At 43.9% G+C, this 11,533-nt stretch overlaps 1 protein-coding gene across 1 annotated transcript in view; it reads right to left on the bottom strand.

The window, feature by feature from the left end:
* LOC109913980 (golgin subfamily A member 7B-like) overlaps positions 1-9,983 on the bottom strand; it is a 22,154-nt gene extending 12,171 nt beyond the window's left edge. Inside the window, exons 1-2 of the mRNA XM_048609220.1 lie at positions 9,956-9,983; positions 4,446-4,684 (exon numbers count right to left, since the gene is read on the bottom strand). Coding sequence (XP_048465177.1) covers positions 4,446-4,684; positions 9,956-9,983 — 267 coding nt within the window. The remainder of the gene's footprint in view (positions 1-4,445; positions 4,685-9,955) is intronic.
* Positions 9,984-11,533: the final 1,550 nt, after the last annotated feature.

Genomic DNA, 11,533 nt, shown 5'->3' with positions numbered 1-11,533 from the left:
AGCTCCTCCGATCCGCGCCTCACAAAATACGTGCAGCTCCTCCGATCTGCACCTCACGATTGACTTTAAATTCACTGAGCGAATTTATTGTCCATGCTTACTTGCCCACAGTGAGAAGTTGACCACTTTCCTGAATACAATGGAATGGTTTGCTGGGCTGTTTCGGAGGGCAGTTAAAAGGCAGCCATATTGCTGGGGACCGGAGTCACATAAGGATTGGATTAAGGAGAGAATTTTACCTGTCCTACCGGCCAATAGCAAACATAGATGTGATATTCCAACAGTCCAGTGTTTCCACAGCCGTCATTACAGAATCTAGCTTTTTATTTTCAGTTATTAAATCAAATTTCCTCATCAGATATGAACCTATCACTCTAGATCAATATACAGACTGCAGCTGTTCATGAAGAACCAGATGATGTAGGTGCAGAAATAGGCCATTCAGCCTGCTCTGCCATTTAGTGAGATCATGGCTGATCTGATGATTCCCAAATCCACTTTCTTCGCTTATTCCCCTAACCCTGGCGTCACAGAACATAGAATCCCTATAGTGTGGGAGCAGGCTATTCGGCCTATCGAATCCACACCAACCCTCCGAACAGCATCCTACCCAGACCCACTCCCCCACCCTGTGCCCATGCATTTCCCATAGCTAACCCACCTAGCCTGCACATCCCTGGATGCTACGGGACAATTTCCCATGGCCAGTCCACCTACCCTGCAGACCTTTGGACTGTGGGAGGAAACTGGGGCACCCAGAGGAAACCCAAGCAGACACAGGGAGAATGTGCAAACTCTCCACCCGAGGGTGGAATCCAACCCGGGTCCCTGGCGCTGTGAGGCAGCAGTGCGAACCACTGAGCCATCGTGCCGACCCTCACTGATTAGAAATCTCTCCCTCTCGGCCTAACAATCCAGTTTCAACAGTCCTCTGTGGTAAAGAATTCCACAAATTCATTACCCTAAGAGAAGAAAATCCTCTTCAGCTCTGTCTTAAATGTTAAGTTGATCTTATCTTAAATGTTAAGATGATGCCCTTTAGTCCCCGACTCTCCCACAGCTAATTTCCACATTGACCCTGTCAAGTCCCCTCAGAATCTTGTCTGTTTCAATAAGGTCACTTCTTATTCTTTGAAATTCCAATGAGTACAGGCCCAGCCAATCAACCCCTCCTCATAAGACAGTCCCTCCATACCCAGGATCAGTCTGGTGAACCTTCTCTGGACTATCTCCAATCATTCCTTAGATAAGTGGACGAAAAATTATCACAGTATTCTGTGATCTGGCTAGTGCCTTGTATAATTTTAGCAAGATCTCCCTATTTTTACATGTCAGTCCCTATGAAGTAAATGCCAACAGTCCATTTGCTTTCCTTGTTACCCACTGAAGTTGGACTCTCACCACCACTTATGCAAGGGCAATTAGGGATGGGTAATAAATGCTAACTCAGTCAGCAAAGCCTACAGCTCATAAACGAACTTTAAACATCAGCTAAGCCTCTACACTATTAGTTCTTTCTGGACCACCACTCAGGGTATTTGGAAGATAAGAATTTACAGGACATTAGACCTATTTAGCTCATTCCATTGTGCCGTGGTAATGCAGAGGTTGTGTTATTGGATTAATAACTCACTCATCAATTTCAGAGTCTTTCAGCCGCAGTTCAGAAAGGAAACCCAGCCACGATTCCTGCCTCCTATTGAGAGTATTTAAAACAAAAACAAACTGAAGCAAATTAACTGTTCAGCAAGTCTAAAATGTTTGTAACAGCACAATTCTCCAACTTAATGACACAGCTTGGGAGTAATGAACAAAGTGGTTTTTAAAAGCTTCTCCCTTTAGGTTTGTGCCAAGCTTTGTGGGGAGTATTACAGGGCAGAATCAGTGGCAACCGGATGTGAAATTTTCCAACGCAAACATCGAGGCAAATTAGTGACCAAAGTGATGATTAAACAGAGGTCTGTCGTAGCAGAACTTGGCAGTAAAACCAAGGACCTTCGTAGCTTTGAAGTTTATGATCTCAGTAAGGGATCCATTAGCTCCTCCAGCACTGAGAAAGTTGCAATTAGTCAGTACGGTTTTGTGATTTGCTTTCAGGCTGATTAATTCTGACCCGATGTGCAATGCTTTGAATCCTGGATTCAGGCAGTCATCATCATACAACATGGGAGGGTCACCACCTTCAGAGGGACACCAGTCACTATGAGGTCAACCCAAGGTGCACAATTTCAAAGTTGGAAGGAGCAAAATCAATGTGACAGCTCCCGAAATGTGCTGTGTACAAGGTCATGCGGGAAACAGAAAAGACAGATTGGGATAGTAGAGCGAGCGGGGGTCCTTGTGTGACCCCCGCGATTTGCCTGGTTTTGGGAGGAGCAGGAGGAGGTTGGGGGTGTTGGATGGATCAGGACGTCTATTTGGCTCAGGTAGATGATTTCTGAGGAGGGTTGAAACTGCGCAACTCTGTAATCCAGTTGCTGAAAAGTCTCAGCAGGTCTGGCAGCTTCTGTGAAGAGAAATCAGAGTTAACGTTTCAGGTCCGGTGACCCTGTTCTGTGGAAAGGTCACCAGACCCGAAACGTTAACTCTGATTTCTCTTCACAGGTGCTGCCTAGACCTACTGAGCTTTTCCAGCAACTTCTGTTTTTGTTTCTGATTTACAGCATCCGTAGTTCTTTCGGCTTTCATTCCGTAATCCAGTTCTTGGGCCAGAGGAATCCAGAATTCCCATTAGCTGAAACCACTCAACGTAGCTCCTTTGGAAGTGGGGTGCATAGGTCAGTTGCTGTGGGCCGTGGAAGATGGTGGGATGGTGAATGTGTTTAGGGGGTGATCTGTTGAGGGTTAGACTTTGCCCACCTCTACAGGGCTTTATGGTTACATACCTTCCGTGTTCCTGACACCCACATCACAGGAAATAGTGTCTGTCTATTGACTGTATCAGATTACTTCATAATCCACACCCCTCAATCAAATCATCTCTTAATCTTCTAAGCTCAACAATTTGCAACCCCCTTTTCCCTCCACACCCCAATCTGGGCCAAGGGACAGGATCCAATTTCACCCACAATCCTGCAGTGATGACTAGTTACCCAAGCAGAGACCAGGAATTAGACAGAGGGCCAATAATAGGGATCAGTCCTCCAACAGAACTCAGTAAGACCTAGTTAGGATGGCTTGTTAAGCCATTCAGGATGGCAATTCACAGTCAACCTCATTGCTGTGGATTTGGAATGAATGTCAGCCAGACCAGGTAAGAGAAGATTTCCTTCCCTAAATGAACCAGATGCTTTTTTTTTGACAAGCAACAGTGTATTTGTGGTCATCAGTTAATTCCAGATCCTTCTTTATTGCATTCAAGTTCCACCATCTGCCTAGGTGGGATTCAAACCCATATCCAAAGAACATTACCTATGTTCTGGTTGACTAGTCTAGCAACAACATGCTAACTTTCTTTGTTTCCCTTAGATAGCCAGCCTGTCTCTGCTCAACATTACCCAGTTCTCTGCACTGAAATGGAACACAAGTGTTGTCATTGCAAAGACTTCAGTACAAAGATGTAAACGGAATTTTTCTCCGCCAGCATTCAACACACTCAGAACTACAATTTGAGCTTCTATCCTTTTACACTTCGCAATGGAACAATCATTAATTTGTTTTTTCAGTGAACATCCCACTTCTGGCCTTACAATGGAGGGAAGGTCATTGATGGAGCAGCTGAAGATGGTTGGGCCTAGACCATTATCCTGAGGAACTCCTACAGAGATGTCCTGGAGCTGAGATGATTGACGACCAATAATCACAACCATCTTCCTCTGCATCAGTTATGACTCCAACCATTGGAGAGTTTGCCCCTGATACCCACTGATTCCAGTTTCCCTGAGGCTCCTTGATGCCACACTCGGTAGAATGCAGCCTTGATGTCAAGGACTGTCACCCTCACCTCACCTCTGGAATTCAGCTCTTTTGCCCATGTTTGAACCAAGGCTGTAGTGAGGTCAGGAGCTGGGTTGCCCTGGTGGAAGCCAAACTGTCACTGAGCAGGTTATTGCTGAGCAGGTGCTGCTTGATAGCACTGTCGATGACACTTTCCATCAGTGACGATCGAGAGTAGGCCGATGGGGCAGTAATTGGCCGGGTTGGATTTGTCCTGCTTTTTGTGTACAGGACATACCTGGGCAATTTTCCACAATGTCGGGTAGATACCAGTGTTGTAACTTACTGGGACAGCCTTGGCTAGGGGAGCGGCAAGTTCTGGAGCACAAGTTTTCAGTACTATTGCCAGAATGTTGTAGCTTTTTCAGTATCCAATGTCTCCAATTGTTGTTTGGTATCACAGAGGGTGAACTGGATTGGCTGAAAACTGACATCTGTGATGCAGGGGACCACTGGAGAAGGCCACTAATAGAGGCCTCTGCAAAAGGAAAATGAAAATATTAACATACCCGACTCTCCAACTCTGGCGGAAACTTGGTTTGAAATTGGCACAGGATGCCATCTGTGTAGTCTCGCTGGATGAAGACTTTTGTTGCCAACGAGGCACTCTGCCGCAACTCCTGAAGATTGTGAACCTGGAGGGGTGGGAAACAAATCAGACCATGAAGATATTGCACAGCTACGGGGCCACACCCACAGATGGAGGCTTGCAGGTAAATTACCCGAGAGCTCTTGGTACCAACTGGACCTGAGACACAGTTGGCACAAGTTATAGGATCAGAAGCCTTGGAAAATCTAGCTTTAAGTCTCAACCTCTGCCCCGAATCGCTGAATCTGTTTTTACCCTTAAATTTTTATATCAACTGCTCTGAGATGTTATGACACATCCCTGGGGCAGGTGGGATTTGATCCCAGGCCTCCTGTCTCAGAGGTAGGGACATTACCACAACACCACAAGAGACCTCGTCGATCCTGCTTGTTTACCTAAAGGAAAATAGAATCTCAGCTTTGCTTTTCAATAAGAGCTTTACCTTTTATCCTTGTCAGCTCCTCTAAATCTTCCCAACAGCCACTTGGGATTATCTATTGGAAGAAAATAAGAAAATGCTAGAAATACTCAGCTGCATCGATGGAGAGAGGAGATGGGCCTAGTTTCAGGTCAGTGAGCTGTCATCAAACTTCCTTTCTCTCTCCATCTACCGGTTGAGCATTGCCACCATTTTTATGATATGTCCAACACTGGCAGTATTTCACTCTTCAATTTTTTTTCAAAGGCTGGATGAAGGAAGGGGAAGCGAGAGAGAGAAAGAAAGAAAGAGAAATTTCCTTCAAGATGTCCCTAATGCTAACAACTGACAGGATACCACGGACTTCTCACGCCATCATTTCACCATTGCTTAGTGGAATAGTGGCTTTACTCATCAAATCCCTACAGTGTGGAAACAGGCCCTTTGGCCCAACAAATCCATACCGACCCTCACAGCAGCCCACCCAGACCCATCCCCTTATAACCCACCTAATCTCCACATCCCTGAACACCACAGGCAATTTAGCATGGCCAATCCACCGAGCCTGCACATCTTTGGACTGTGGGAGGAAACCAGAGAACCTGGAGGAAACCCACGCAGACACGGGGAGAATGTACAAACTCCGCACAGACAGTTGCCCAAGGGTGAAATTGAACCCAGGTTCCTGGCGCTGTGAGGCAGCAGTGCTAACCACTGCTGCCACTGAGCAACCGTGCTGCCCACTCTTCTCATTCGCAGGTCTGGACCTTAGGAAATGCAAAGTAGATTATTTAGTTTGATTTTTTTTCAAACCAGTCTTTCACTTGGAGCAGTGAAGAGGGAAGACCCATCTCTTAGGTTCCACATCTTCTTTCAAAAGTATCAGGCCAAAAGTGTGTGACCAAATGACTCGAATGTGAACCAAAAACTAACAGGAGACGGAACTAACTAGCAGCACAAACTACAGTCACTTGTAAACAATCACACGGCAGTAGAAAGCCTGAGTGTTGTAAAAAGCAAAGACATGTTGCCAACGAAATAAAAACCAAAAGAACTGCGGATGCTGTAAATCAGGAACAAAAACCAAAGTTGCTGGAAAAGCTCAGCAGGTCTGGCAGCATCTGTGAAGGAAAAGAACAGCGGTAACGTTTCGGGTCTGGTGACCCTTCATGTTCTGAGGAAGGGTCACCGGACCCGAAACGTTAACTCTGTTTTCTCCTTCACAGTTGCTGCCAGACCTGCTGAGCTTTTCCAGCAACTTTGGTTTTGTACATGTTGCAACGCTTTGTGTCCTGCACTCATCAAGACAAAAAAGAAAGAATGCCAAACTACAAATGATCACATCAATTTACACAATAGCAGAATAGGGTGCTAACTGGTTGGAAAGCTTTTATTTTTATTCTTTCGTGAAATGTGGCCATCACTGGCAAGGCTAGCACTTGTTACCCATCCTTAACTGCCTTTGAACTGACAGTTTCAGTGTATCTGGAGTCACATGTAAGCCAGTCCATGTAAGCACAACAGATTTATATTCCTAAAGGACATTCACAAAACCAATGGGTTTTCCAACAATACAATATCATGGTCATAATTACTGAGACCACCTTTCTATTGTAGACTTAATTAATTGAATTTAAACCCTGTCAGGATTTGAACTCACATTCTCAGTGAGTAATCTGGGCCTACTAGATTACTAGTCCAGTGGCATTACCACTGCACCACCAACTGACCAAAACACTGCTATGGAGAGAGCAACAGGGAACTATAAGCTCATCAATCTCCTACAATAATTCAAAAAGGCCAATTGCTTTTGTTTGCAGAGAATTGGTTCCTGATTATGAAAGTGCAAGGGTAAATGAGCCACGTTACAAGTTCATTTTATCTGATTATCTTGAATTGGTTGCTACTAACTGTTAGCAGTTGGAATTGCTCAGCAAATGCTACCCAATTCTGGAGTGACAACTGACAGGAGTCATTTTGCTTTGCATTTTGCAAGCGTGGGCTGTGTGGATACAGTCTATACTCTGTCTGTTACACACAAACAAAAGAACAGGCTGTTTGATTCGATCAGTTAATCATTGGGTTAAACAGCAAACCACTTGGCACTGAAATTCATACAATTTCGGTTCCAGAACTGGTTACTGCATGTGGACCCCCAAGGTCTTAATATAAAAACGGACAGTGAAAGCTTCTTTAAGTATATAAAAAGGAAGGGAAAGGCCAAAGTGTACATAGGCCCCTTAAGAGAACAAGGCTAGGGAGGTAATAGTGGGGAACCAGCAGGGGAGTCTTCATTGTAGAAAACACTAATAACATTCCAAACTTACTAAATAATCAGGGGACAATAGGCGAGGGAGGGGAAATAAATATATTAACTATCACTAGAGGAAAAAGTACAAGGGAAACTAATGGAACTGAAGACCAATAAGGCTCCTGGGCCTTATGGGTTGCGTACTAGGATATCAGAAGAAGTAGGAACAGAGTTCATGGATGCACTGCAGATAGTAACAGTGTTTAAAAATGAATAATATGATCAAGCAGAGTCACCATGGCTTCATGAACGGGAAATAACGCTCAACAAATTTACGAGAATTAGAATCATAGAGTCATAGAGTGAGACAGCACGGAAACAAGCCCTTCGGTCCAACTCATCCATGCGACCAAGGTTCCCAAACTAAACTTGTCCAATTTGCCTGCATTTTGCCATTATCCCCCTAAAACTTTCCTTTGAGGAGGTAACAAGTGAAATAAATGGAAAGCAGCGGTTGTAATTTATTTGGATTTTCAGAAGGTGTTGATAAGGCCACACATTAGGCTATTTAATAAGATAAGAGTCCATGGTACTGGGGGCAGTATATTTTGATGGATGGAGGATTGACTCACTAATAGAAAACAGATAAGGGGTGTTTTTTGCAGTCATTATTACAATGCCATAGGGATCAGTGATAGGGCTACCATTATTTACAATGTATATTAGCGACTTGGATGAAGGAAGTGAATGTGCTGCAGTCAAGTTTGCGAATGATGCAAAAGTAGGTGGGAAGGCAAGCGGTGAGGGTGACACACAGAGTCTACAGATGGATACAGAGACGTTACGCAAGCGGGCAAAACCTTGGCAGGTGGAACATTGTGCACTTTTTGTTTTGGCAGGAGGAATACAGGAGCTGAATTTTTTAAATGGAGGACTGCATAAATCACCAAAAAGTTAGTATTCAAGTCAGTAGGTAATTGGGAAGGAAAATGGATTCTTGATCATTATTTCAAAAGTAATGGACTACAAAAATAGGCAGGTCTTGCTAAATTATACGAGGAATGACTCAGATTACACCTAGAATACTGTAAATGTTTTTGGCTCTCTTATCTAAGGGAACACAAACTGGTTTTGGAGACAGTCTGGAGAACACTCACTAGGTTGAACCGAGGAAGGACAGTCTTATGGGGACAGCTTGAGTAGGTTGGGCCTATTCTCTTTGGACTTTAGAAGAATGAAAAGCAACTTTACTGAAACCTTAAGGATTCTCAGGATAGACGGTGGAGAAGTTGTTTCCCCTTGTGGGAGAGTCTAGAACCAACAGGCATAATCTCAGAATAAGGGGTCACCCATTTACGACAGAGATGAGAATGGATTATTTTCTCAGATGGAAGTGAATCTGTGGAATTCTTTACCGCAGAGAGCTGTAGAATCTGTAGCATTAAATGTATTCAAGGCTGAGTCAGAGAGATTTTTAATCAGTAAAAGAATGAAGGATTATAGGAAGAAGGCAATAGTTAGTGGAGTTGAGGATTACCAGATCGGGGAGACAATGGCCTACTGGTATTATCACTGAACTATTAACCCAGAGACCCAGGTAACCATGGCAGATGGTGGAATTTGAATTCAATACAATATCTGGAATTAAGGATCTAATGATTACTATGAATCCATTGCTGATTGTTGGAAAAACCCATCTGGTTCACTAATGCCCTTTAGGGAAGGCAACTGCCATCCTTACCTGGTCTGGCCTACGTGTGACTTCAGACCCATAACAATGTCGTTGACTCTGAACTGCCCTCTGGGCAATTAGGGATGGGCAATAAATGCTGCCTAGCCAGCGACACCCTCATCCCATGAATGAATAAAGGAATAAAGGATAACAGTATGAAAAGGCAAATGGTTGGTCACTTTCACATTGAGGATTCTTGACAGGTTTGTCCACTAGTACCTGATGCTCCGGTTTCGCACGTTGATCAACAAACCCAAAGTAAACTCACTGGATTCATAAACACTGGCTGGAGGCACTACTCCTATCTGCGTAACCTATCGGCCAAGAATCTCTGTGGGATCATGGTGTTCACAAATGGCCCCCCAATTTTCCTTACAAAATCAGATCCCGACTCTACAAAAGTACACGACCCACTGTGATTTCTTCCTATACAAAGGCAAGGCAACACCCCGAATAAAGATGAATAAACCTTTCTACACAAGTCACTCACATTTATAAATGTGTAATTGTTAAATAGAAATAACCAGGTTAAATGTTGCAGGTAATTTAAATCTATGTGGGAGATTGACTTTCTCTACTGAATCGAATGTGCAACTGGATGTCAAACTAAAAAGTCCATCTAAGATTTAAGTACTGGATGGTTGCCCGTGTGAAATTTCCTTGCCATTCAAGTAAATTAAGTAAGGGATTCTTTTACTGGTAAATGCCTTTAAAGCAGGCGAAATATTTCCCAATGTAATTACAAAAATAGATTACATTTTCAATTAGCTGCAGCATTGGCGAAATACCAGTCGTGGTTCAGTGGATGTTACCCTCAACTCTGAGTCAGGAGGTCATGGGTACAAATCGAACACCAGAGGCTTGAGCTGGTAACCTGAGAAATGAGGAACTATGGGCAGTGCTGTGTGAGAGAGGAGACACTAAACTGAGACCCTGTCTATGCTCACAGATGTTTGGAAAAAGGTTCTGTGGCGCTATGTTTAAGGACACTCTGGGAACTATCCCCAGTGCTCTGGGGCTGACATTTACCTCTCGCTAAAATGAAGGATTTGGTCATTATTACACAGCCATTTGTGGGATCTTGCTGTGTGCAAATTAGCTGCCTCAACTCCCGACAGAAGAATAGTGACTTCATTCCAAAGCCATGTCACTGGCTGCAAAGTCCTTTTGGAAAATCATGAGTTTGCGAAACGAGTTCCATAATTACAATTTCTTTCTTTTTAAGAACTTCTACATATCCTCCCACCAGAATTTCCCTGCTACACTAAGGACCCTTTACTTATGGCCAGTACTTGGCATTGCCTAATCACTGGCTCCCAGTTTTCTCTGTTCTCCCCTCTATTACCTTCCAATCTTGGTGCTTTCCCATAATACTGGGCTTCATTCAAAATCACAGAGAGCTTCAGTGCAGGAATCCATTCAGCCTATTGTCTCTGTATTGGCCCTCCAAATGTGTAATTCACTTTGTGCCACTCCCCACCCTTTCCTCGCACACTATTCCATCTTTGCTAACAGTCCCATTCCCTTTTGAAATCCTCGATTGAATCTGCCTCCACCACACTCTCAGGCACTGCATTTGAGATCCTAACCGCTCACTGGAGGCTCAGTCCTTGAGTACGTCCAGGGCAGAAGTTGATAAAATTTCTAGATGTTAAAGATGTCAAGGGATACAGGAAGTGTATGGGACAAATGGAGCCAAGGTGGAAGATCAATTGAGGCATTCAGGAGGACGACGGATGACTATTTGGAGAACAACAGTGTGCAATGGCATGGAGAAAAGCAGGAAACTTGCACTCGGGAATGATGCTCATTTGAAAAGCCAGTGCAGGCATAATGGCCCGAATGGTCTTCCTCAGTTCTGTGATCAGCTATGATCTGGTTGAAATGTAGGGCAGGAATGAGTCAAATGGCCTACAGCAGCTCCTATTTCTATGCTCCTCATCTCACAACGCTCAAGGGTCTACTGCTCCCAAATCTCTTCCCCCATCAGGGGTTTTCCCCACCTCACATCTGGGCCTGTTGTGGACTCATTGAGTCTGATCCAATAGCCCCATCAGCATTGTATCATGAGACGGGTGATTAAACTGAGACGGACACAGGTATGTTTTTAAAAGTTCTGAGGAAGGGTCACTGGACCCGAAATGTTAACTCCGATTTCTTTCTTCACAGATCCTGCCAGACCTGCTGAGCTTTTCCAGCAATTTCTGTTTTTTTGTTGTTTCTGATTTACAGCATCCGCAGTTGTTTTGGTTTTATTACATTTTTAAAATGTTATACTTTGACAAAGCAAATCAGGTGTATCGCTTTTCTTTCTGTACTCTGATACACGTCTGCCGACTATACCTTCATTTGCAAACAAGCCTGTGTGCCATTACTGTAGATATGCAGAAAGATGCAGAAATTCTCCCTCAGGAAGTTACTTAAGAATAAATATTTGAGCTAAGGTATCGTCTCACTGAAGCAACGAGGGCTGCATTGCCAACATTTGAAGCTTAAATAGCAGCTGATACCACATTTGTTATTTATTACCAAACACAATTTTTGGAACACATTTTTTTCACTAAAGTCTGAAGGCTGCACTGCCCATGAATCACATGCTCCTGTGAG

Source organism: Rhincodon typus, chromosome 20 (assembly GCF_021869965.1).
Source record: "Rhincodon typus isolate 14 chromosome 20, sRhiTyp1.1, whole genome shotgun sequence".
Classification (NCBI taxonomy): domain Eukaryota; kingdom Metazoa; phylum Chordata; class Chondrichthyes; order Orectolobiformes; family Rhincodontidae; genus Rhincodon; species Rhincodon typus.
Note: the sequence above shows the minus strand (reverse complement) of the source record. Positions and strands in the feature narration are given on the sequence as shown.